This window comes from Xiphophorus maculatus, chromosome 1 (genome assembly GCF_002775205.1).
Source record: "Xiphophorus maculatus strain JP 163 A chromosome 1, X_maculatus-5.0-male, whole genome shotgun sequence".
Classification (NCBI taxonomy): Eukaryota; Metazoa; Chordata; class Actinopteri; order Cyprinodontiformes; family Poeciliidae; genus Xiphophorus; species Xiphophorus maculatus.
This window is the reverse complement of record NC_036443.1, coordinates 15,138,076-15,165,218: the sequence shown is the minus strand read 5'-3', so window position 1 is coordinate 15,165,218 and position 27,143 is coordinate 15,138,076. Positions and strand designations below refer to the sequence as shown.

The following is a 27,143-nucleotide window of genomic DNA, read 5'->3' as shown; positions in this document are numbered from 1 at the left end:
TCGGATTTCACTTTACAGATGATTTGAATCGCTATGTTTTAGAATCATATACCGCCTCTTGATCATGCCCCGTGATTCTTAAATTACTATTTTTTTATTTCTGGTATACATTTACACAAGATTTAGGATTGAAATCATGTATATTTTTACCACCCTTCCAGTAGTATATTTGTGAGATCAGACATTGATGTTGGATGAGAAGACCTGGTTTACTCTTTATGCTCTAATTAATCTCAAAAGTTGTATGTGCTTAAGATCTGGGCTGAATTCATTCAATGAATGACTCAAAATGTTTGTCAAAACAGTGTAAATCTTTCCACATTCGCTGTCTTATATGCTCAAACGTGAAATTGGTTTTAGTGACAAAACGATGAAGGAAAACAAAATAAATATAATTTAAATATCATCATCACAATATTAAACAATAATATTGCAATGTAATTTTATCCTAATATCCTGCAGCCGTAAATCCTGGCTTGAACAAAATGGCACACAGATCATTTCCAGAAGCTAGTAAAGATGATCTCTTGATGACAGACTACGTAGCAGCTAATGTGTTTGTTCAGAGAGTCAATTGTCAGGAGATTACACAGACATTAAGACCGTCTGTCTCTAGCCACAGTGTTACTATATAGAGGTATGTGAGTCAGGAACAACATGCTGGGTGGGATGCAGTTTATGTGCAGAGCTGTCACCTAAAGTCTAAATATACAACATGGTGACAGTAAAACAAAACAGAAATCAGCTCAAAATGCACACAAACTACAACACAAAGTCTAATAATGCACAAGTCAAATATGTGTAAACCTATTTGCTGTGTGTCAATTCGTACTTATTTTATTCAGTGAAAAGCACAAACAGGCTCCTCGCTATATATATATATATTTGGTGCTCATGCCGGTTCTGCATTTGACTCCCCAAGTACGTTAAGTGAACTGATTCGCCATTAAGGAAGCTGGTCTGACCAGTTAATTTTCCCTGAGAGCCCAACAATGTCTGTATTGATTCAGGAGGCTGGATTACTTATAGTTGCCAGTGAGGGATTTGATCTCGATGAGCAGCTGACAGCTGCGATGAGCGCTGAAATGCTTAGACTGACACTTAGGACATCAAGCTGATAACAGGCTCAAGTGTGGAGATAGCCTGGCTTGGTAAAAGCAGGCAGGGGGTGATGAGTAATGTTACCAAGTCTGGTTGTTTATGTTAGCTTCATGTGTTACAGCATCTCAGACGGGAGCTGTCAGGTTGAACCGTAAAGGGATAGGCCACAAGTTCTGTTAAAATTTTATAACCAGTTAATTAAAAATTCATGTTTTGGAGCAGTTTTGCAGCAAATGGTGAGAAAATACTGACTGCTGTTTCTAAAACGAAAGGTTTTAGTAAACAAAGGATCAGCTTTAAAGGTGTGCTTGCTCATTCGAACAGTTATGTTTTTTTTTTAATTATTTACATTTTTTCTATATTAATTTGAACAAGGTGCATGTCACATTACAGGTGGGAAAAGACACAAACACCTGCAATCTTAACAGGTGAAATAACTGCTTTTTATGTTTTGACAAAATCTCCTCCAAAATCCTAAAATTGCCCTTCTGAACCTCTGCAGCAGTTTTTGGAGCAACGCATGTTTCCTGTAAATTCAGATATTAACTACTCCCTGTCAAAATGAACATGCTGAAGCACTTTGGCAAAGCCTGCAGATTAAGGTGGAAAAAGTTATGGAGCCTGCAAAGTGATGACTCAGAGAAAAAAGGGAATATAAGGAGATAGGGAAGTTTACAAATGCCATCTTATCCTCTACTATCAGCATCGTATCAGCTGCAAGAGATCTAAGTGCCATATAATGCAGAAACAGTGTAAAACTTCACCTCCACTCTTGCATAGAACTTTACTAAAATAGACATCAAATAACAGAAAAAAGTATCCCGGCTATGCGAATGCTGCTGTTCATTATAATAAAGTCTAAACAACAGGATTATCTGGAGATGTTGAAGTGTGGCTACTGAGCTCGGCACAAGACAAAGACGGGGAAAATGATTGGAAACATTGAACAAATGAGAAAAGAAGAGACGCAGTGAGGAGACAAGGACAAATATGAGAGATGTACATCAGCCTGTTTCTGCTGCAGCAACTGTGACGTCAGCCAATGCAGCTCCACAGAGACTGTGATGTCACTATTGCAGCATGCCACCAAGGTTATTCTGCATTACCCAGCATTTAGCACCTCACACCACCAAACAGCGCTCACACAACAGGGAACAAACCCCCCACTCTCCCCTCCCATCTCCTTCTCCTGTCCTTCTCTTCTACTCTCTCTCTACCAGTTTCCCAAGATGCAAAGCTGCTGCTGGAGCTAGACGCTAATCCATGCCCTTGACGAATGCATCTTATAATAAGTAGTGGCAGGCAATTTTAGGGTTTTCCACACTGTAAATAACGCAGTGTGGAGAGAGGGAGGAAAATAGAAAGACGGGGCGAAGGTTGCTCAAACAGGAAGCGAAAAACAGGAAGAGTGGAGAGAAAAGCTACTGCCAGGTGGGAGTGAGGGAGTCAGGGGTCGTGTCGAGGCAAAGCTGACAAAAATTTGTTCTAAAATTGGAAGTCAGGTTTGCTGTAACATTTGGCTCTTTTCAGAAGCAAAACATTTTGGGCAGAGAGCTGATCTTTTTCAATAAGGTTTGTTCTTCTCCAGCTTAGAGAGAAAACAAAGAAAGCATCACAGTAACAAAGTATTACTTTGCAGATGTACCGCAGTTTGTCCTCTTGTTCTTGATCACGGTTGAAATGATCATGTGAGGGAGGAGTCAGTGTATTCCTGCACAACATGCTCTTAAAAATGAGCTAGACTGACACCTAGAATTGACAAAAACTCAAAAATACTCAACATTTTTGTTTTTGTCTACAGAAAGTTTGAATCCTAATGATGATTGTTCCATATTAAAGTTAGTTCATCTCTAAATCTAGTGGACTGTTCATCATTTGAAGTCAGTTTAAAAGATTAGAAACATAATTATTTTCATCAGATTGTTGAGATTCAAGATGGCACAAATGGTCCTCCCACAATAGCTAATAACTTTGAAGAAACCGCTAACATTCTTTATATAATTAAATATCACAGTCAGTTTTATTGTTAAAGTTAGTTTTTAAATTATGACTTGCTGGATAAAATTTCACAGTCATAACAAAACCACTTTCACGTTCTATACATGTGATCCACAGAAGTCCCAGTTGGTTTTTGCCTTCAGAAAAGACAATGGACAATGAACACAAATTAAGATGATCTGAAGCGTCTACTCTTGTTTTTATCTCACATTATGTTCTACAGTGAAGTTCACTTGTATTCTGTATAGCTACAGAAAACCCCCTAGGCTATGTGTTGAGAACCCTGCTATGTTTCCAGACATTACATAAGTGAAAATTGAGTGGGAGTAGGTCATAAAGTGAACCAGTTTAGATAGGATTGATTGTAAAGAGCCAATCAAATATCACTTAGGAATCAATCACATTACATTGTAATTTCTTGTAAAGATCTCTCAACCATCATGACATGAGTACTTAAAAATAAAATTATTTAAGACATGAACAGAAGGGAGCATGATTTCCATTGTTTCTCATGAGAGTTTTTGCTCCCTGATTAATAAGTTGCTTTATACCAACTTTAAAGCAGTCATACATGTGAGTTTTGCAGCTGCATTAATGTATCTTCTTTACAGATTTGTATCTATAGCAACATCTACCATAACTTCTAAACTAAAGGGCCCCAGTGCGTGATCTCCAGCAGTGGGTCTCAAAGTATTTCTTGTGTAAACATGTCTGACTGCTTCCTGTTGCCTATGAGGAAACAAGAGAAGTCTACAAAGAGAAGATTACAGCCCTGCTGCTGCCCAACCACACTGAAACCATGATTGTAGATGTGCAGTGTATATATAGCAGCGGTCCACTCCTAAATGTTATGTACTGTGCACGGCTGGACAGTGGGGCCTCAATTCTCCCCCACAGAATCAGTAGAATCACACCTAAATTATACAGTGTGAACATATTTTGCACTGATGTTGTCATGTTTCCATCCTCATTATCCACATGACAAAATAAATAAATAAAATAAAATAGCAGATGGTTTAGCATCACTATTCGTAACACACCTCCAGTTTTGGCTTCATTCATCAGTTGGCAGTCACATATGCAGGTTGGTGATGGGGAGGTTTATAATATTTATCTGAAGTGTCCCCAACATATTTTAGTGCTCAGTCAAACTTCCTGCTGTTTATGCTGTCGTGCTTTAAGCCGCAGTGATTGGTGCTTCTGCTAACTCCATGCCGTCTTGAAATAAATTCCAGCGAGGTCAAATGAGCCAAAACATTGACCAGAGAAATGCACAACATCCTCTGCTTCACTATCTGCTATGTGGGACAGCATAATGAGACAGAGAGCTGTCCAGCATATTCCAATGGGAGACATGTGGAGAAAACAGTACAATACATTATAGCGCAAACGTAAAAGGTGCAAATTCTTTCGCAACGCAATATGAGATGTGTTGCAGTGTGTCATAACTGATTTTCCAAACATTAAGCTTCATTTAGTAGGCTGTATAACCGTAACAGTAACTGAAATTAATCAAGTTATCCGTCATTTGGATGGTCTCATTCCTAAATACTGTTTATTACTATTTAACAATTTAATGTTCTGTTAAGTGAGGTAAGTGCCTGGCTTGATTCAGACTTGATTCACTAAAGAATTTCACAAATATTTTTTAAAAATAGCAAGTTTCTTTCTACAGGTAAGCCCATAATTATTCATACCATTATTTCGGTTGCAGATTTAGATTTAAAATGAATATTTAAGATTGCTAACATCCTCCTTCTGATTGGAAGTAATATTAAAGTTTTGCAGCAGTTTTCCCAGAATACTGACCTGAATCTAATAATCTGTAGAGTGAGCTAAATATTAGGGTGAAGGCAAGGAAGTATGAAACACTTGTAGGTTATCACCAAAGACGTAAAACTTATAGTGGAAACATGTAAAAAAACAAACTGGGTTTCATTAATGTAACACAGTGAAGATTGTTCTATTGCTTATGAAATAGTGCAACAATATTTATTGACATACAATTTTTGAATAAAATTGTAATAACTCCTGACAGATGCCTATCTCATTACTTATTAGAGACAGATGTCTTTGTTGAAAGAAACGCCTTTTACATCTAAATGTGCCAAAGGTAAGAAAAAATGAAGGCTTAATTCTATATTTTATGTTTTATTTACCTAATTAAGCAAACCAGAGAAGGACCATGAATTTTCATAATAATTTGTAAAAGTGTACACCCTGCTTAATCTTACTATTTGTAAAATGCATTTACATTTTATCACAACCGTATATGTCACATGGGATGTATGCCATGTGACATATACGGTTATGGCATGGGATGTATGCCATGCCATATGATGGCATGGGATGTTCTTGTGAACATCATAGATGTTCCTCATAGAGGTAGGTTCCTCTACCTCTGAGTTGAAGCGGATCTGACAGACGTTGCAGGAGATGACCGGCCGCTTGGTCTTGACCAGAGGCACTCCGAAGGTGTGGTTTATCACAGCCTTCTGCACGGGGTCCATCTGGGACAGGAGAAGACAAAACAAGGGGGAAAAAAAATGTCAGCTGTAATCAAATCTTCCAGGTTTGAACTCCTAAAGTTCAAGAGCCATAAGTCAATAGGTCAGCCTTCCATCATCATGTGAAAGATGAATGTGACCTGTGACCTCTGCCTCTAATGGTTGAAGTAGGTATGGAGAGAAAAAGTCAGAACTTGTCATGTCAAAAGACCGAGCTGTAATGGTGTAAAAGTAGAAGAAATTACTATGTCATATAGTAATTCAGCTGAATGGAATGTTTTAGTAGCACTTGATGTAATCTGAATATCTATCTATATATATAAAGAAAACTTGGTGGAAAAAGTAAAACACAGGATGTGAGAAAAAGGTTTTCTACTTTTACCTACTGCTTTTCGTACATTTTATTTGACTATTTTCATTTGTCTTCAAAAATCAATCAATTATTAATGCCTTTCATAATTAACCGATTCTACTCTTAAACCTTTTCACAGTTTCTCTCAACACAAATATCCACATATTTAATTAGAATTTGATGCGACAGACCAACACGAAGCTGAATTGTAGTTGCCTTTTTTTTCCCAGTGGCTTTTTCTTTCCGCTCCTTCAAAACAACCCATTAAGTGCACAAAAAACAGCTGTTAAGAGTTTTCGCAGTTGTCGGATTTAAAACTTCTCCATCAGTTTAATACCAGACCTGTCTGCTGTGCTCCTTGGTCTTCACGATGCTGTTACTTTAATGTTGTCTGACACTCTGATGCCTTCACAGAAGCACCAAATTATGCAAAGGTCTATTTTCTCATTAAGTTTGAAGGGCGGCTGGATGCCCATGATTTCATTTGGGCATTTTAGAGCAAAATGGGGTGAATACAAATGCTTCACTTTTCAGATTTTATTTTTTATTTTTTTTTTTCATAAATAAGTGATGCACTTATTTTAGTGGCTAAACCTCTAGAAGCTGAAAAATATAAACAGTTTTCAAGGTATGAGCACTTTTGATAGGCAATACGACCGCTGGCAAAGATTATAACACACGCAGACACACGCCTGTTTACAACATCTTTTCTGTGTTTTCATCCAGCCCGTTGCTACAACCCAAACACATGCATCATGACCCACATTCAGTAACACATTGTCCCTGCAGTAATTATTTCAGCTGGGATGCCAGTCATCTGTTTGGTGCTAAGAGCGTTGTATAAATTTAACTAACTAGCTTAGCAGCACCTTCAACGTGTTAGCGTTTAAGCTGTCCTAAATAAATCTGTCCCCGACACTAAAGACCCTGCCTCCATTGATCTAAAAGGGGATCCATTCCAATTGTTTATCTGCGTTTGAAGCTGAATTTATCCAGCAATCATTGTTAGCATTAGTCTGGATTTCCAACTCAGACAACTGTCTGGAGCAAGCCCGCAGCTAAAGCGAGTAACATTATGAAAATAAGTGTCTGGGTTTATGAAAGCGGGAAAAATAAACTGCACTTTGTGGTGTGAAGAACTGAACTGCTTTGATGTTTGGTGTTTTAATGAGTATTAGGTCAAAAGATAATGAATGCTCCATCAGTGTTTCAAGTCTGACAAAAATCAGCTCTGTTGGAGATGCTGATAAATACCAAATAACTCGGCTTGTCATTTAATTGGACTGCTTTAAAAAAAAAAACCAAAAAAACAACTTACATTTCACTCTTATCTTATATACAAATGACTCAATAATTGTGGGAGTCACATTGAGTGAAATCAGTGAAATCAATTTTCTAAAGAGTTAAACTGAAACAAGATTTTCCTTGGAGCTTCTCACTTCCAACTCCTTAAAATGAATAGTTATGAGAATAGGGTAGGAACAGGCCAACAAATGCTCCTTCTGGAGGAGAGAATGAGTGATAGAGAGGGGGAGGAAGATTAATCGGAACAGATTGAAAAAATAAACCGAAGAAAAATTGGGAATAAGTCCAGACAGACAAAGATACAAAGAGAGAGAAAGAGGCCTGGTCCGGACATCCTCACATCACGCATTCTTATCTCATTTGGCTTTCTCAGGCGAGTTCCATGACTCCCTCTTGTTCTCTCCACAGAAACGGACTAAAGCAAGCTCTGCTCTATACGGGCCATAAATTCAGATACTGATACTCCCTTGTTCTAGTGCTCAGGGTTCCAAAACCTTTTCACCGTTTTTTTTCTTTTAATCACATTAAAATCACAAACATCTATGTATTTTGTCAAGATTTTTATGCACAGCCAACCCATAGCACTGCACAATTGTCAAGTAAAAAACAACAACATAATTCGCAAACTTTTTCACATGTACATGTCTGAAAGTGTTTTGTATTTAGCCTCCATTTGAAAAGAAGAGTGTAGACAATGACCTCTTTGTCTATTTTCAGCTCAATCTCAATATGGATTAAAAGAGAGCACTTATGAACAGACATTTTCAAATTCCATATTTTATATTTGTGTCTGAACTTTGACTGGGCCACTTAGACACCTGAACATTTTTTAACTAAGCCATTCCATTGTAGTGTTGGCTGTTTAGGCTTGTTGCCCTTCAGGATGGAGAACCCCCGCCTCAGTCTCAACTCCTTCACAGCCTCCAAGAGGTTCTTGCCTGTAGCTTTGAGTTGTTCAACTGATCTCAGCTCTGAGTAGCTCGTTTCCTTTTTTAAGCAACAGCATCACCACATCATGATGTGGCCGTTTGACCATGTAGGTGATTGAAGGTGATGTTTGTTTTGCACACACTTTGCTTTCATCTAATCAGAGCAGCTTCTTCCACATTTCTATTGTGTCTCCTACATGATTTATGGCAAACTGGAGGCAGGACTTCTGATGGGCTAAAGCTTGTCATGTTGACAGCTTCTCTTACCTGAGCCTCGAATATCTGCAGCTCCTCTAGAGCCACCATGGGCCTCTTGGGTGCTACTCTCATAAATGGCATCCTTGCCTGACCTGTCAGTTTAGTTGCAGTCATGTCATAGCTTGGGAGGTTTGGAGTTATGTCATCATCTTTCTGTTTGAAATTATGGATCAAATAGTGACATAATTTTCCATATTTTAAAGATTTTCATGACTTTCTTCCCGACCTGTCAGTTGTGTTTCTTGTGCCTTCACAATTCTGCTTGTTCTCTAATGTTTTCTAACAAACCTCTGATGATTCCACACCTCTGATGAATTTACACAGATTACTTTACACACAGATGGCTTGTAGGATTGTAAAGCAAACAAAACAACACCAATTCCTTCCACTTCACACAAATACCAGAGTCGATATGTAGAGAAAACTGTCAACTGTGTGAGCAACCCTTGAAGAAATAGCATCGCCCTACACAATGCACTTGTAAGCTGCACACCGAAATCAGTCTGAACTCTGCAACCTGGAAGTCAGGATCTGACCCATTATTTTCGTGCCTGAGCAGAGTTGAACATGAGGCTGAGCAGGCGCGGTCCCTGTCTCACATGAATCATAGGGTTTCTCCCCGGCTCGCTCAGGCCGACTCTCTGGGTGTGGGTCACCTCCGATCCATCAACTCTATTCAGCTGTTAAAAACACAGCTGCCAACACGCCTGTTTGGAAGGCGGCTTGCGTCTTTTCTCACCCAAAGAGCCCTCCAAAAAGCATGCTCTCATGAAATAGGAGCAGAACACAATGATGACACTGCGGAGGGATTTTCCAAAACCCCACTTGCACACAATTATGAGAAATTGTGGAAGTAGTATTTCTGGAATCTGATGGAAGTTAATAAATTGCACATGTTTTTGCCCAGTTCATGAAAGCTCAGCCAGATGTGGGTAAGCCACAAAACTGCCAGTTTTAGGACATCAACAACCCCACACGACTCAAATAGCTTTAGCAACAATTAATCATCTTCTAGTTCGGCACAAAAACATAAAACTCATAGACCTTTTACACTTTGAATTTTACTGTCATCTTCTCTAACTTCCTCGCACATTTGATCAACTCACTAAGACAAAAACAAAAACAAAGGAATTAGCTTTCTTCAGTGAAGAATGTACTATTTACTATCACAAGACCCATTCTGCCAGCAAGGGAAGCATGCAGCTTTTGAAGCATGGGCTCTCACACACTTTGCACTGATCCAAAACATCCGAGCACAGTTGGATGAAAGTTTGAAAGAAAAGGATATTTGGTACTCACCCTCTTCTCCTCTGTGTCTTTGGAGGTTTGAAGCTGCATTATTCCTCCTGTGTTTGTACTGCTCTCTGAGGTGAGTGCTTGAGTCTCAGCATGTGTGAGACAGAGAGTGTGTGGTGCACCTTCTTCACTCATTCAGTCTGCTGGTGGTGTGTCAACGCCCGGCGCCGACAAACTCTCAGAAAACAAGACTTAATGCCTAGTGATGCATTCCCAGCTCTGACCTTTCCTGTTTTTTGTTGTTGTTTTGTTTTTTTTTTACAACATTTCTGCTTCCCTTCAAGGTGCTGCACCAGAAATCCTTCTCTTCAACACATGTCCTATCAAGTGCCTGGATCTGTTGTTCAGCCTCCTCCTCCTGTACAACTCAACTACTTCTCTCAGAGACACGCTTCAGTGTTTTCTCTTCTGCTTCCCAGTTTTCTCCTCCCCTTCTGTCTCCGCATCTCCCACTCGCTCTCCTTCCCTTCATGCATTCTTCATCCAGCCAAATGCTAGGATTAAGTTTCTAACTGTCCCTTTGCCTCAGTCCTCCCCCCTCCACCTTGGGTTCACATCACAGATGTCGTCTATTTTTTTTTTCCTGATCCCCTAATTCTAGCTGTTGCATAATGAAAAAAGTGTGTTACTTGCCATTTAAAACATGTCCATGAATCTCCTAGTTTTTGTTCATATTATCAGTATTTCGAAAACAATCTTCATAAAATATTTCGGACATGTTTTTCTTTTTCGCTCTGGTTTGGCTATTTACATGCGAGAGCTCAGGAAAACTCATGGAAATCTACCGAGGCAAACTCAAGCATTTCTGGCACTCAGAGGGATTCAAATTTCAGGGTGTTTCACGTTTAAACTCAGACATTTTGCTTGAAAAAACACAATCCCAAGTAGGAAACGCTGACTTCACAACAAACAGAACAATAAGTGTTCATCTATTTTTCATCAACTTTTGTGTAACCAAGAACCTTCAAAATTCAGGGGCCTCACTTTGATTTTGTAAGAGGCTGACAGATGAGGTACACTAAAAATGTAGTTTTATTATCTATATTATCTATAGTGGAGCTTGAAATTTAGATGCTGTTGAGAAAAAGGTAATGAAGACAAACTGTGTCTAACCAGGTTGTAGACGTTCATGGCTTGAAGTACCTATTTAATCAAATTTAGGTGATTCGGTCAAATGTTAGAAATCATTTTGCAAGTTGTCTCATGATCATCTAAACTTTGGTTTGGCAGTAATTTTGTAGTTTTGGACTAAATGTTTTCTATGTGTGCTTTTTGTGAGTTTTAGCCTGAACATAGCTTTAAAAGAGCCTAGTTGTTGTTAAATTTTGGTAATTTGATTTCTTTTATTTGTTGTGCTCCATACCAGTTTTTCCTGTGAAACGAGTTAATGAGTTTGTTCTCCCTTTTTGTCTCGTAATCCTGTGCTAGGGTTTGGTCATGATCTTTTTAATTATTATTACTCATTCAGTACTAGCTGAAGCAGCTTAGATTCCTTTTATTTCATATCATCAATAGTGTCTGTTAAAACACACTTTCAGGTTCTGTTTGTTTTTTGTTCAGTTATATATAAAAAGGGCACAAACGTAACAGAAATGTACAAACAGAAAAAAAATAAATACATTTAAAAAAATAAAAGAGGTTTTGCAAGCAAATACTTTAACCTTTGGAAAATTTAAATAAAGATTATAAATTTTAGCCATTAGCTAGAAAACACTGCAAAAATGAGCTTCTACCACAAGATGATATAAAGGAAGAGTCTTTTGATTGCTCATTCTGAAAGCTAAGATGTTAAATGAAAATATTCAAGACTCACACTGTCACACATCACACAGTGTGAATATTGTGTGACAGTGAGATTCACAGAGCTGGGAAAGCATCACTAGGCATTAAGCCACTGAGAAGTCCTTTGGAGGAGTGAATGGAGTGATTTCCAGGAGATTTTTCTTCCTCAGTCAAATCTCTGTGATTATTTTGTCTTAAAACTCAAGTATTTTATCGCTCTGCTTTAGGAGCCCAACACGAGTGGAGGGTTTTCAGACCCAAAGTGAAATAGTGCGTGTCTACATCAGGACAACCTAGAGCTGCAATAAAAGTCAGCCTCATCACTGTCTACAGGCACATTGAGTGAGACAAGCAGCTAGAGGACAAATCCCATTAGAGGACAATTAAGGCTGTATTCGGCTTTAAGAAATGCCATTTCTCTGCTCAGCTATGAGGCTATAATAGTAATATGAGGCAGTGTGGACTGGAGTCCCATTATAGCTGTACAAACTCAGCACAGATCAAATATTTAAAAAAAAGACTGACAGAAGTACCAGCTATTAGATGAGCGGGGAACAATTCGCTTTGCTAAAGTACAACCTCTTCATTAAAAATATCTTTGTATCTAAAATTGTACATATGCTGCTGCAGAGGAGCATTTAGAAGTTGTTTAAGAATCCTGCAGATATCTCCTATACTAATCTTGCTGTAGAAATGTACTCATCTACAGAATACAGAAATACAAAACGTCTTGGAATGCCAAGGGCTACGACTTCCTCCGCAGCAAAACATCAGTAGTTTTCTTTTTTTGTCGGATTTCTTCTCACAAAACACCTGGTAAATGCAAAAGTACCGCAAGATCAGCTTCAGGCAATTAACTGTGTTCTGCTAAACATTCAAACCAAACACGTTTAAGTCATACTCTGTAGTAATGTACTGTAATTTTGGAAACATCTCCACAAGCCACTAGAGATAGTAGAGTACACAAACATTGTGCTCAAGAATAGAACAACTTTAACATATTTTTACTCATGTAAAAATACTTTGCATAAGTGCTCCACAAGGACTAAGTAATTAATCAAAACAAATTTCATTAACATAAAAACTATGTACTAATATTTACAGTATTGTATACAGTCTAAGAATAGGACAGGATACTTCTGAGGATAATATATAAGTATTTACTCTTTTTCCAAATGTCTCAGAAGACTCAGCAGACACAAAATAATATTAGAACAACAAAGCTTGTGTGTTTACAAGAAGGCCCACATTAACATTAACTTCAAGTGTCTCTGCATCTCATGGTACTGTGGTTAAATAAATAAATATCGCTCAAGTAAGAGTAGTGATACTTTGTATTACTCAAGTCAAAGTAAAAAGCTTGGTACTGTAAAACTACTCTGAAAGTACATTTTTCCAAACAGTTATTCAAGTAAATGTAATTGAGTAATTTAACTAGCTACCCACCCCTGAAAACTACTCATGTTGTTTTCTGTGAAATGAATGACAAGGTCCTGTGTGCGTTTGTGTTGGCAAGTCTGCCATACTAAGGTCAAAGTGTCCTCCAATCCTTCATTATGGCTCCCTCTCCTGGCCGCAGACATGAAAAACACCTCTGGTGTTGCCTCTCAGCTGTCAGCTGCAACAGCTATTAACATCCGTTGAATCCCTGTGGACCTTCAGACATACTTAACTCACAGAAGATGGGGATGGGGAGCAGAAAGATGGAACAAAAAGCTCAACTAAAGAGAGAGAGAGAGAATGAAGGATCCAGAGGGAGTAAGTCAGAGTAAAGAAAGAGGGATTAAACGGCTCTGCTAACAGGAACAAGAGGGCAGAAGAAGAGCTTGCATAATTCCAGTGTTTCCATAAATTCACATCTGCTGCTGCATAGAGCGCCATGTGACTTAGTTCAGTTTGGCAGTGAACATGCTTCCATTTCTTTTATTGCTCACCCAGGACTATTAAAATGACTTTATTATTAAAGCATGTTAAATAATGCACAGAATGTATCTCGGCATTGCCATGAATGTTTAAAGCGCATGTTGATATTCTGTCAGAGGGCGCTGCTGTGTTTCCCCTTTTGCAATCTGCAGCCAAATATCCCAGATGACACACGAGGACATGGCCCAGGAATGATTTTACACATTGCTGACAAGAAAGCTGTTGACATTGTTCGTTGGAGCCTAAAGGAGCAGACACTCCACATTATGCTGAGCTGGTGATATGCTGAATGTCTCTGCAGCCTTCTCAGACTGATGCTAGTTAGAGCCAGAGGGACGAGGGAGCGGGAAGATCCCTCTCTGCTCACTCGGAGTACACACCACTTCAAACAAACTGCATCGTTTGAAGTGCGCAGCCATAAGGATGACCTCAGAACTCCTCTTTAATTATTGCTCTTTGATTTTAGCAGCAAGGCAAAGTGTTTGCACATAAGGTATTAGTGAGTTGGGGAAGTCCTGCTAACATACAACTCTATCAGGCTGTGTATCCACTTTCACGTAATAAAATGTAACTGCTGAAAGACGAATTTCTGCAGCTGCATGGTGCAACAATATAGTCCCATGTAATTGTGTAGAAATTGGTTTATGTTCTGCTTGTAGTGGACGATTGAAAAGACTGCAGTATATTGTGTTTGCCTCGGTCTGTGTCGGCTCTTACGGTGTTGAAGTTGTGGAAGAGACTCATGCTGTGTGGAGGAGGTGGGCTTTCCATAGGAAACTGTAGGAACGGCTTCATGTCCAGGTGGGGCTGGATCATGGTGGGGGTCCGCAGGAACGTCGGCACTGCTGCCCCGGCCCGATTAATGCCTCCTGAACATAAAACAAGGACAAACACACACAAAACCATAATTATATGTTTAGGTTCCATTTTGTGTGAATGAAACAATTTCATGCTGCTTTTATGCTGCCTAATATTTTGTAAAATTACTATACAAGTATAGAAATTAAGGTGAGAGACAGAAAACTGGTTAAAGATGTAGCTCTTCCAGCGTATTCTGTGCAGTTTTTCTTATTCCTGTGAAATGAAACTACAATCAGACAGGCATATTCAGCTGGAATTGGTCAGCTTACATTTATACATTATATAGCAGATATTAACACACTATTTAAAGTTCTTTGGTTTGTAAACTTTCCCCTTTTTCCTCTAACAACTGGCCACACAATACATGTTTCCTAAATTAAGGTTTTGACCCTGGATCCATTAATGCACACATTTCCCACCCAAAAAAATCCAGCTTGCAGCTTCTCCTATACTGCCTAATGATAGTCGGAAACTTGAAAATCCAAACTTTTTCTGATCCAATAACACATCATAGTTAAGCAGTCAAAGGTTGCACTGATGACAACACTACTCTTTGTTCTTGGAAGTTGTTCTTGAGTGAAGTATTGAATGTTTTTTCCTTTGTTTAAAATGAGTATTGTATTTCCATTTTAAAGCTACTTGTTCCTCACACACATGACGTGACTTCGCTTATGCCCACAATATAAATAATACAAATAACTTTTAGCAGAAATGGTAAGAATGACTGGATTATGGTATCAAATGGAAATCAAATGTTCATGTCAAAATCTCAAATCAGCATCGAATCCCCTTTGAATCCATCCGTCCATTCACTAGACTTCTTGACTGTGCAGGGTGAAACTTATGTCTATTTCCAGCAGTCAATGCAAGAGTGGCAAAGAACATCCTGGGCAGGTTACCAGTTCATCACAGGGCAATACAGGGACGCACAGGACAAACAGGTACACACTAGACTAACCAGATGATCTAACAGATATATTTTTGGGCTGTAGGAAGGCAAATATACACAGGAATAACATGCAATCTCCTTGAAATCCAGGACCTTTCTGCTGCAAAGCAACAGTGCTATCAAGAGTGACTGGAGCATGTTTACACAAAACAAAAGTCTTTGTGCGAGTGACACAATCAATCAATCATATGCACATCAACCCCAAAGCTTCTTTGTGTAGATTTCCGTAATGCACCTTCCTGCCAGGTCATCTTCTCCCTTATCCTGGGAGATATCTGCAGCTTGATCATTATGAGTTTCATCTCAGCACAAGCTACTTTATGCATCAACAAAAGCTGTTTCTTCTGCAGCCTAGATGTGTCTAGTCACAGTATGGTAGTTGATTTGTGCACTCTTGCAGAGAGTTCAGGCTGCTCCTTAGAGAAACGGTGAGAAAGTGGGAGGGGCTTCGAGTAGAGCCACTGCTCCTTCACATCGAGAGGAGCAGCAGAAGTGGTTTGGGCAACTGGTTAGGATTCTTCCTGGATTAAGCTAAGGGAGGAAGAGAGGGACGGATGGATGGATGGAACCAGAGTGTAGATTAACAGAGAGAAAACCGACAAATTGTGAATTAAGCTGACGTCAAACTCTACAGATGACCTCTTACAGAAACTCAGCTCTATTTTCTCACCAGTGTTTCCATTTTTCTTCTGATTCTCTTTAGCCCCTCTCCCCTTCTCTAACCTCTGTCAAGGATGATAGTGATGGGCTCCACATAGCAAAACTCAGCCTCAGCACGCTCTTAGATTAAGCCTCTTAATATCCGCAACTGGATTTCTGTGGCTTTTAAATTCCTCTGAGACTTAAAGCTTTGCTGCAGTCCTTTTTGGGATCACTCTAAGCTACTCATCTGCTCGGTTACTTGCTCTCCTCTAGCTGCATTTGTAACTGCAATGCATTTCCCTCCGTGCCCTTCCCAGTTTCCACTGGGTAAAGTGGAAATTATTTGAAACCTCTGTGTTTTTTTGTTTTGTTTTTTGTTTCCCAAGGCAACATTCAACCAAAATCAATCAGAGAACATAACTTGATTCCTGCTTTGGCAATTACAAAGTCACCAGATGGAGACTCGAAATTTTGGATTAGAGAGTGTAAGGAAAAGAGAGGGGGAGATTGAATGTTGAACGAGGTAAAAATGCTGCCTCAGCTGAAGCTCGTCTGCCTTCTGCTGAACATCTGTAGGCCTGCAGGTGTGGAGGACTGAGTCATGAAGCATGAAAGAGTCCTTCACAATGCAAGCAATCAGTCTTCACAAGAAAACACATGTATCGATGCATAAAACTAGATCCCAAACATCAATAAGACAACATCAGTCACTGACACAGATTCAACTGCCTTCTGCAAGACCCTACTAAAGACCCTCACTGGAGATTTTAGATTTAGTAATAAACTCTTCTACAATGTAAACGATACCCTGCACCTTTAAATACTTATGTTTTTATGACATATGCCTGTTAGTAACTTTCAGTTCATTTCTTTTAGCCTTTCATCACTATGATACAGAATTGTTGGCGTTTACGTTTTGCTCATTCCACCTTTTAGTTTTATGAAGAGTGTAAACATACAGCTTTGGGACTTTAAAGCCTGTAACATTCGCTGGGAGTGATGCGAACAGATAGGCGATACTCTTGCTGCTCTGTCCTCCAAAACCTCCTTGGTGAGTGGTGACAGCAGCGCGCTCTCTGAGGTCGTGCCACTAAAAACAAGGCTAATATCACACTGCTAGAATGCATTAATCATGACACATTGTCGTGCCTTGACACATGGCCTGCATTCGCCTCCTGGCAGAAGCCGGTTGGGGCGGTTAGTGCTCTGCTTGAAGAGCAGCAACACTTTGTCCGCTGAATTTGCACAAGCGGTGATGTTTGCAGCTCCCCTGTGAGTCTGCGCTTGAGCATGGAGGCTGCTACTGGCAGCGGGTCAGGTTGTGTCTGGCAGGCAGACAGAGAGACGGGATGACTGGAGGACACAATGTGTCTCTACAGCTGCGGCGGGAGGAAGGGGAATCTGAGGATCTGGCTGAGGCAGGGGGACCAGACGTGAGCGAGACACGCAGACGTTCTCTGGGCAAAGACAGAGATTGTCCCATCAGGGACAAATGTGATTTGGATGTGCGCGTGTTTGTCAGTTAGATAAATCATACTTGGGCCACAGTGTATAATTACCCCATTAATTTAATCGCTCTTCAGGGATCTTCTTACGCTGTAAATCAAACAAATAGCTTTATAGAGTGGGAGATAGACTCTGGGGTGAGCGAAGAACTTCTCTACATTATTTGTGATATATGTTGGTACGTGTACGAGCTTTATAGTGAGAAGTCCGAAAGGGAAATTTTATGACAGCAGAGAAAAAAGGCATATGGCACAATAAACCACAAAGAGCTTTTATTTGATGTTTTTTTTGCTGCACACTGAAGAATTGGGAGCGCAGGTGAAAAACATCAGGATTTACTGACTGAACTCAAAATTTTATAATCTTTTAATAGCTAATTACAGTGAACTCCAGCTGCACACAAACAAATTCTCTCCAAGAACATTGGAAGGATTATTTACACCAATACTTTGCATGTGTGATTAATATTGGACAGTTATTAAGTTCACCATCTTCCTTTGATGTGGTAGGACATAAAGTAATACTTCGGTATAAAAAAACAATCATTATAGCAGGAATAAGTACTTTTGGCAGCAGAGGCATGTGTCAGCTCTTATGTAAAATTAAACCTGGGATATGCATAATGCATGAAAAGATAGTTGTGCTTTGAAATTGATGATATGACGCACCAAAATCACCACTTCATGCTAGACCCCAAGCAACCCGGACTCTTCCTCTCCACTCCTCCTCCTGACTTCCAAATTAAATGAGAAAACAAGATTCACTTTAATCTGAAGAGTACTTCAGTACACAAAGCAACATTTGGTCCTTGTTCTCTTCAGCCCACCTACAGTATATCTGATGTTCTTTCTGGTTCGGAGTGACTGGACACTTTAACCTATAACCGAGTCTTGAAATTAGCACCTAAATACATCTGCAAACACTTCCTATTTCAAGCTGCTTGTTTTCTTCTCTGCAGGGCCTGTTTGTGGCGCTGTGACAAAAAAGCTTTTTGAAGACCAACAGTGACCGATACATGCTGAAGTTTAAGCTGTTTCCATGTTAACTTTGCTCTACAAAAAGTATACATAAATTCATGTTTAATTTAAAATAAATTGGAGAATATTATTACCTTGCTTCAAACATGATCAAGTTTATGTTTGAGTTCACACTTGTTTGAGACTTCTACTTGTAGGCAGACAGAAATTATTTGGATTTACATTTGTTGTTTGATACTGATAGCTTACATGTGAATAGTAGCGAATGAGACAAACATGTTGACAATGTTATCAAGTGTACAAGTGAAAAAGACAAATCTGCCACAGGAATACAAGAAAATAGTAAAAAAATAGGGGAAAAATTTGTTTTGGTATAGATTGCTTAGTAGATAATAAGAGAACAGAACGCAGCACATTTTATTACATAATCCTGTTAAAAAAAGTCTATTTGTCTGGGCTCTTATGTCACTGACCACTCTCCTTACTCATCTTTGGGAAACATGTAAGAACACACTTATGCACAGATTAATAGGCTGTTCCAATGAGACACAACTTATTCCTTCGACTTCTTTCTGCTTGAATATTTGGTTCGTCAACATCATCTATCCAGGTAGGCACAAATTTCTATGTCTACCCCATGTGTTGAGTAGGCAGTTGCTCTCTTTGGAGTTCAGAATCATTTTTATGCAACACCCAAAAGCAATCTGTCTGGAGAAGCTGGGAATGCCTTTTACAGCTTGTCAATGGAGTCAAAATAAAGAAAAGGCATTCTGGAACTTTAAATATTGGGCACTGAATCAAAACAAGTGCTTCATTGATTCAAATTGGACTCTGGTTGGTTCTGGTTCTGTGTCTCATCCGGCCTTTATATGAGACACAGGCTGCATTTCAAGTGCAACATTGTACAATGTTGCATTAACAATATAGATTTGGCTGAAAATAGGTTAGTCCAAAAATTTATATTCATACCGAGTTCTTAGCTTTCTGATATAAATCATTTCCTTTAAATGTGTTACTTGACATGCTTTCATATGCATCTAAATGTTGATGGTCACAAGCAGTGCATATTATGATAGTTTCAGAAACAGTGTGTGAGAAAGAACACATGAGCTCTATCCAATGTTATGATGAAGCTCTTGTGCAAAGGTCTAGTCAGAGGAGCGATATGTACAGAAATTGCTATTTGTAAATTGCCTTGAGATTAAGTTTGTTGTGAATTTGTGCTATATAAACAAACTGAACTGAATTGAGTTAATTCACGTATTAGGTAACAAAATGATGTAAGTACAGTATGCAGTTAAACACTTTTTTTTCATGTTAGTGACTGTACAGTGCTGCTGAAATGTTGCTGAAATGTTGCTAAGGGTACAGCTCTACTTGGAAGAAGCACCAATGAGTGTTTTCGTTGTGGAGCTACAAGACAAAAAAAAAAGAAAAGAAGCTGTTTACAGAATCTAGGCTAAGAAAACCTTTTCATGTCTTTAGATTATCTAACAGCCTGTGTGGGTTGCGCCAGAATCTGTTCAGGCTGTTTTTTCCCATGGGCACTGGGTGCATTCAGGAGAAAACAATGGGAACTGGGTAGCTAGCACCAGCCATGCTGGGCAGCCACAGATGTGCCAGGATTACTGGCAGCGAGAGCAGAGAGAATGAGATGACTGCCAACTTGTATTTCTGCAGGGCTGTGATCTGCACCTGTTCGCCACATGTTATATAAGGAAAAAAAGGACTCATCATTAGATGCTGATTTGTTTGAGGCTGGCATATTACCAACAGATGATAACATTTCATAATCCCTTATTAGGATTAGCATAATTAAACTATGTCTAATGAATGTGGCGTTATACTTCTTGAAATTTTGCAGCACGTTTTAGGTTTACAGATTTACGACGTGCAAGTCATAATTTATTTGATCAACCAAAGGTTTTCAGCACATTGGGGATTCAGAATAATTGCTGCCTCTAAATCCTGAGAAAACCTGCTTTGGGCTTATGTATACATTATTGAGAGAACTCTGAGTCAGTGAAATGATTTAAAGAGGCCAGGAGGCAGCACAGGGAGAACCTCTCAGAATAATGCAACCATTTCTTCTCATCAAACCTCCTTTTCCCCTCACACACAGAGACTCATACATCACTGACATTTCCTGTCTCCTTTTAATGGTTTAGGATGTTCTTTTGCCCGTATTAACTTCAAGTGTTTAACCTACGTACACTGCCAGGTAAAAAACGAACATTTTCACATAAAACAAGCATCTTCATTTGAACTATACTTTTAGAGTCCAGCGCCAAAAGTATTCCTAACCTTTTAATAATTACTCTCACATTATCCCATGTAACAGTCACAAACTTCATTGATAAAGTAGCAGTGGAAAGAAAATGATACGTAGTTTTCATGCTTCCTTTTTCTTTCATTTTTACAAAGACAAAATGTGGTGTGGATTTGTTTTCAGCTCCTCTCTGTTAACACTTAACACAACCATTCCTTGGAGTGATCAGAGGTGTATTTTGGGTCATGCCTCTACCAACTTTGCACATTCTGAGACTGATTTTCTTTTTCTTAAAGGGAAAAAAAAGCTCAGTTTGACAGACAGAAAGCAAAAACAGTTTTCAAGTCTTTCCACAATTGCACTGGGTTGTTGTCCTGCATAAAGCCGAACCTCCATCCCAGTCTCACATCATTTGCAGTCGGATTTTAACTTAGCGTAGCCCTAACCATTGGCATATGTTTTCAAACCAAACTCTACTTTAAACTCAACAGCCTCCTTCCTTATAACCGTACGCTGTGTTTATTTCTCTTCTTGGTGGTGTTTGTTCACTAAGGTTTTCCAATAACACAGTGCTTTCACAGAACAGCTGGATTAATAAGGAATGGTTTCCACACACACAAGTGGAAACCATTTACTGATTGAGTGACTTCTGGTGGCAAATTGTTGCATCAGACTTTATGGGAATGAAAACTTATATACAGTATGTCATATGTTTCAAATACACATTATCTGAACAAGTTAGAGACAAGAGGAGCCAAAACAGCTTGTTTTGAAAGGAACTAAAAACATTTAATGAACATGTTTGTATAGCCTAAAGACCGATCTTAAATCCAAATAGGATGCTGCTGACCAACTCACCATTTACACTTGCACATGACTGCAAACAGATGTGTATTCATACAACCATGCATCTTTGAAAAGCAGAAGGTTCTGGATTATAAGTGAACAACAAAACACTTAGTCATTGAACCAAACATAGAGTGGTAAAACAAGCTGGATAAATGCACTGGAGATCCGCTTGGGTTGGCAGGTGATGGTCTGGGCTTTGCTGGAGTTGCTAGGTGAAGGGAAGTGCCTGGTGATTTGTGATGTTACATTCCGGAGATTTTTGAAACAGGTCATTTTTGAGACACCAAGAAACTTTATTGGCAGAAATCAGCTGGGTGGTCTTTTTAAGCGCTTTGAGAAGCAGTAGAAACCCAAAATGGAAATACAAGAACATTGTCAAGATGTGATATGAGGTGGTGGTAAGGCAGACGCTTGGAGACCCAGGTAAGATGAATAAAGGTGGTTTAATGATGAAATCCAAAATAAAACAAACAGTCCAAACCCCAGGCAGCAATGCTAAGCGGAAACCAGGGCTTAACACAGGTCGCGCTGGGTGAACGAATGGACGTCAAGACAGAGACCCGACGAGGAACAAGGAACACAAGTGGGGTTAAATACACAGGGAGTAATCAAGAAAACGAGACACACCAGGGAGCAATCAAAGGGTAAGACAGAACAACAGGGAGACTCAGAGACAGAAACTCGAAATAAATACACAGACCTCAAATCAACACAGGGATAAACCCAATCATGACAAACATGCCTTTTTTTTAATTAGTGTTAATAGGAGTACATTAATTGCCTATATTCCTCTCTCTCTATTCTCTCCATTTTGTTACTAAAATATTTTCTTCCTTTCCTTTGTCATGATGAGCTCTGAGTGAATCTGTGCTGTACACACCTGTGCCCAAGCTCAACGGAGGATCCAATTGCTTTCATTTGTGGAAGTAGGATGATAAGTCTGGACAAACAACAGAGGTAGAGAGAATAACAGCCTTTTCTGATCAGGTCTCCTCCTTGGTAGAGGTCCTGAAGGTCTCCATGTCATCTGACAAAGAGCAATTAGCTGTTTTAAAGGTTTTACACATTTCGCTGTTTCCACTTTAGAAAATAGCGCTAATTTACTAAAACTGGCATGTGTTTAATTAGATCTCTTTTAATGAAATGTTACGAGCTTCAGAAGTATTCAAAGTCATCATTAACTGGTGACTTTGGCTTTAATTGACTATTTTACAATACATACTTTAATTCTGAGCATGTGGCATCCAAACCATTTGTATCCTGAATAACACAGCTCTGTGGCGACAGCTCCATGTTGATACACAGTTTCCCAAACTACTTCAATAAATTAATAATGTCAGTCAGGGTTTCCAGCTCACACGAGGCAGTCTAGGTCAATAAATGTAAGTGTGAATTCAACAAAGCACAAACATATTCTGTACATACTGCAAAAAAAAATACACATGCACACACATATATATATATATATATATATATATATGTATATATATCAAATCTGAGCGAATAAAACCACCAGAGTGTGCTGCAGAGCCCTGAAGATTTAGCCCTAATATTAACTGGAAAATTGCAACAACCTTTATCTCCCTTAAATCTATCTTTAATCACTTTATGAAAATGTAAAGCTTCCTATGAATGTTAATTAATGCGTACAAGTTAAACAGAGAGAGATAAAAATCTATTTGAACTCCAGGTATGATAATGGGCTTTAACAGTAGACTTCTGCAGGGCAAAGCTAAAACTTGATTCATTGCTACAAATGAGTGGCTTCTGCGTTTGCATTTTGAACACTTGAGGAATGTGCACCTCTGTCTCTTTAGACGAGTCTGAGTTTAAAGTCTGAGAGGGTTATGAAAGCTCAGTTACCGTGAAGGGAAAAAAAGCTTGAGAAATAAATTTCCAACAAAGAAACCGTTTCCTCGAAGTTTGCAAAATGTGGTTTAGAAATATTTTCATTTTCAGTATGAAAAAACGTTTTGAACATGTTAACATTTTTTTAGTACATGTAGTTAAAATTAAGACATTAAATGTAACAAGGTGAATTTTTGCAACTGGATTTACAGCGGAGATGAAGGTTGAGGCAGAGTAAGGTGGAAACAGTGTTTAGTCATCAAGAACAGGTACAATTGCAGCCTTAAATAGACTCAGCTGTGAAGGACCAAACCACCTTCAATACACAGGAACTTCACCAATTTACAATTTCCTTACACCATAAGCACTATAATGAAACACCACATATAAAACACCACAAACAAATCCTCCCTGCCCCTCTTCTGGCCTCTCTCAGAACCTACAAATGGTGTCTGGACCCCTGGGGACGTACTTGTCCAAACATCCTGGACAGGCGAGTCACCCCATCTTAGCACCTCCACACTTTACAGATTCTACACAAACATTTGCTTAAGTTTTACTAACCAGTAGCTCTTTGCTCTGAGTAACAATTATCCTCCCTTCACACAGGCAACCTTCTCACTTCTCAATGAGGAGCAGCTGTGCAGAGCCCAGAACAAAAGGCTACATGTTAATTATGAAAATACTCAATACTTATTCAATGAATGATTAAAACGTCTTGTGTGCAAATGGTTATTGATGTGCAAATCTATGCTTAAAGTGCAGTGCTAAATAAAGTGCTAGTTTTATAAAAGTGCAAAAGGCGCTCTTAACGTGCCATACAAGTTATTCAAGTAAAAATAATACCAGCAATGAAGACCTCTTCATTGCACTAACATTAAATTCTCATCAGATATTTATAACAACCCAAATTGACTGATACAGTGGGTAGAAAATGAAAAAAAGTAGATGAATTAAGTGAGACAAAAGGGAATGGCAAAGTTCTAAAGTAATAAACTCATAAACAAGATCAGGTGCAGAAAGCCATCGACAACAGTTGTCTGTATTTAGAATGAGGTTCTGTCCCCTATTGTACAAATGAATATCAGCTAGTTTAGATCTTACAGATGGTCTGTATAAAGGGTTCTCATGACAAAATTATTTCACAAGAAGCATTTAATGAAGGGCAAAAGCAAATGGCTCTCAAGACCTTATTCCAAAACACTCTGATGACATTTACTACAGATGTATAGTTAAGGATCAGACTTTTCCATTCCGCATCATAAGCACCCCTATGTAGAACCAGAAAGGACATAATCTCAGCAGGTACAATTTTTCCATGATGTTTAGGAAAAGTATCTGCAATGGCCTCTTTTTACACATTTATTGCATAAGATCCCACTGCTGAAGAAAAAAGTAGTTTAAACCCAAGAAAATACTATAGTACATAGATCCAAACAGAACTTCTGGATGTTGTGCATATAATGTTTGGAAGAGGAGTCATCCTCTAAAAACATACCATTAGAAGTGTTTGGAAGTGGAAGTATCATGGTTTGGGACTGTTTTTCAGAAACAATTGAAAGAACCTGTAGATGGAACCAGTGTGGAAGACAGAACAACAACATGTAGCCAAAGAAACTTCTAATGATTTTCAAAGAAGTTTAATGGTTTTCAAAGAAAAAATAAACCTGTTCCAATGACAGTTACTTGACTTGAATCAAATTGAAATTCAATGAAAAGAACTGAAGACCAACATGAATAGACAAGGCCACCAGAACCTTCAAGACTTTAGGACAGTTTCCCTGGAAGAAGAAATATGGGTTCTCAAAAGTTTCTTATATGATCAACATTCTGAGCAGATCTAATACAGAGTTAGACTGTCCCAGATAATAGGGCCAGCTACTGCAAATGCATGATCAGCTCTGCTTTTTGATTTGGATTTGGGAATGACACTGAATATTTAGTTATTTGACCTTTAGTTTATTAATGGGCAATGGATATGTAAAAGGTCATGGGGTGGCTAAAGGCATCTAATTGCAGTAGAACAGCATTGACATGTTCTATGCTTATTTTCTCAGCTGTAGCTCCCTTTGCCATTGTACTGTAGCCTGACCACAAGCTAAAACTTGCATCTGCTCCATGGGTTGAATAAAGGCCCACAGCACAATGGTAAACAAAGTTAAACAGCTTCCAACAAGCAAAAATGGAGATAATCCATGGTTCATTTGCCTTGTTTACATTTTTTTGTGAAAGTGAAAACAAATTCAAGTCAGTCTCTGTCTTCCAAACATCCAGGAACCCACCAGAAACAATGATTAATTTTGTTTGCACTCTAATCATGGAAGTTTCTTTGTGTTAAAACCTTTACTGAATTTGATTTACTTCAAGACCGCAAAACATCTATTTTCCATTGGAAGCAGCCATATTCCTCTTTACGTTAATCTGCTTTTTTTATCAAACAGATTAAATGTTTCCTTCCCTCCCACAGGAGAACATTTTGTCTAATGACAGACTAGATGTGGCGGTAATGACACCCTAGATAATATGACGGTAGCAGGCCCTGAAAAGCCCCCCCAAAGGTTGTACCTTGATGTCTCCTAAGTAGCTGCATCAAGGCTGGGAGGATTTAATTATCTGTCTGTTTCGTCAGTCGACACTCACGGGGATGACCGGGTATTCCACAAAAGATTGAGAGAAGAAAGATGAGCCAGAGGGCCAGGGGGAGGCATAATGCAAAAATAATGGAATGGAATGTGCTAAACAGAGATGTCTTTACTCCCCTTTGCATTCCTCTGCAAACCAACCATTTACACCGAACTTAAAATACACACCAGCACTAATGCGCATGGTTGTATAGTAGAAGCAAGTGAACATTTTTTTAATCCTTCGAACAAGTCTCCTACTGCTCCTAAATGAGAAAGTGAATCTTTGTTTCTACTGGAATTTTTATCGTCTCCTGGTGGCCTGGCATTCACTCACAAATGTTTCTGACTAATCTCCACTAACTGTCCACTTTATTAGGCACGCCCCACTGGGTTTGCCTTCCGAGAATCATCAGATAGTCGAAAATATTCCTCAGAGATTTTGGGTCCATAATAGCAAAAGAACGTGACACTTGCACCAGATTTTAGCTGCATGCTCCAGTTCCACCACATCCGAAAAGTTTCCAGGTCGGTTTGAGTCCTGGTGACAGTGAAAGCTGCTGGATTACTGCCATGTTTAAAATAACAGTCTGAGCTGATTTGAGTTTTGTGACATGGTGCAATATCCTATTGCAAATAACCATAAGAAGATGATTACGTTGTCGTCACAAACTGATGAGTCGTCAGCCATGATGCTCCGCTGAGGCTGAAGGGTTTAAGCAATGCTCAGCTGGCGTTAAGAGCTGACACACAAACACCTTTACATCAACATCACCAGCAGGAAACATTGCTAAGAGGCAGAGTGAATAGGCTGATATAATTCAAATCTTATTGGAATTTCTATTCAAATTGAATCATTGAAATTTATATTGAGCCCAAAGCATTTAAAGTCAGTAATGCCAAACCATTTTGCAGTAAAAAGCCATGTAAGTGAGGGGCCTGTTTGACTTTCTGCGTACACATGCCTGCATGCGTTAGTGTGTGTGTTCTGTGCAGTGACAGTAAGTGTTTACGCTGTTTTGAGGTCAATAATGACAGATAAATAGCTGCCAGGGTTAATGGTAGGGGACAGCCAGGGATGATGAGAACACAGACAGAGCAGGGCTGAACTTTTCAACATGAGCAGACACTGCAGACAAGGCATGCATGGCTGAGACCGTGCTAACACAG

The 27,143-nt window shown here is 39.0% G+C and overlaps 1 protein-coding gene across 2 annotated transcripts in view; it reads right to left on the bottom strand.

Annotated features, from left to right (window-relative positions):
• Positions 1–27,143, bottom strand: part of LOC102224412 (zinc finger protein 385A-like) — a 71,789-nt gene that overhangs the window by 19,848 nt on the left and 24,798 nt on the right. Inside the window, exons 2-3 of one of the 2 annotated variants that reach the window (XM_014469643.2) lie at positions 14,169–14,320; positions 5,499–5,609 (exon numbers count right to left, since the gene is read on the bottom strand). In XM_014469643.2, the coding sequence (XP_014325129.1) occupies positions 5,499–5,609; positions 14,169–14,320 (263 nt within the window). Of the gene's footprint in view, positions 1–5,498; positions 5,610–9,749; positions 10,173–14,168; positions 14,321–27,143 lie in introns of those variants that run through there. The other variant, XM_023336872.1, reaches the window with a different exon arrangement.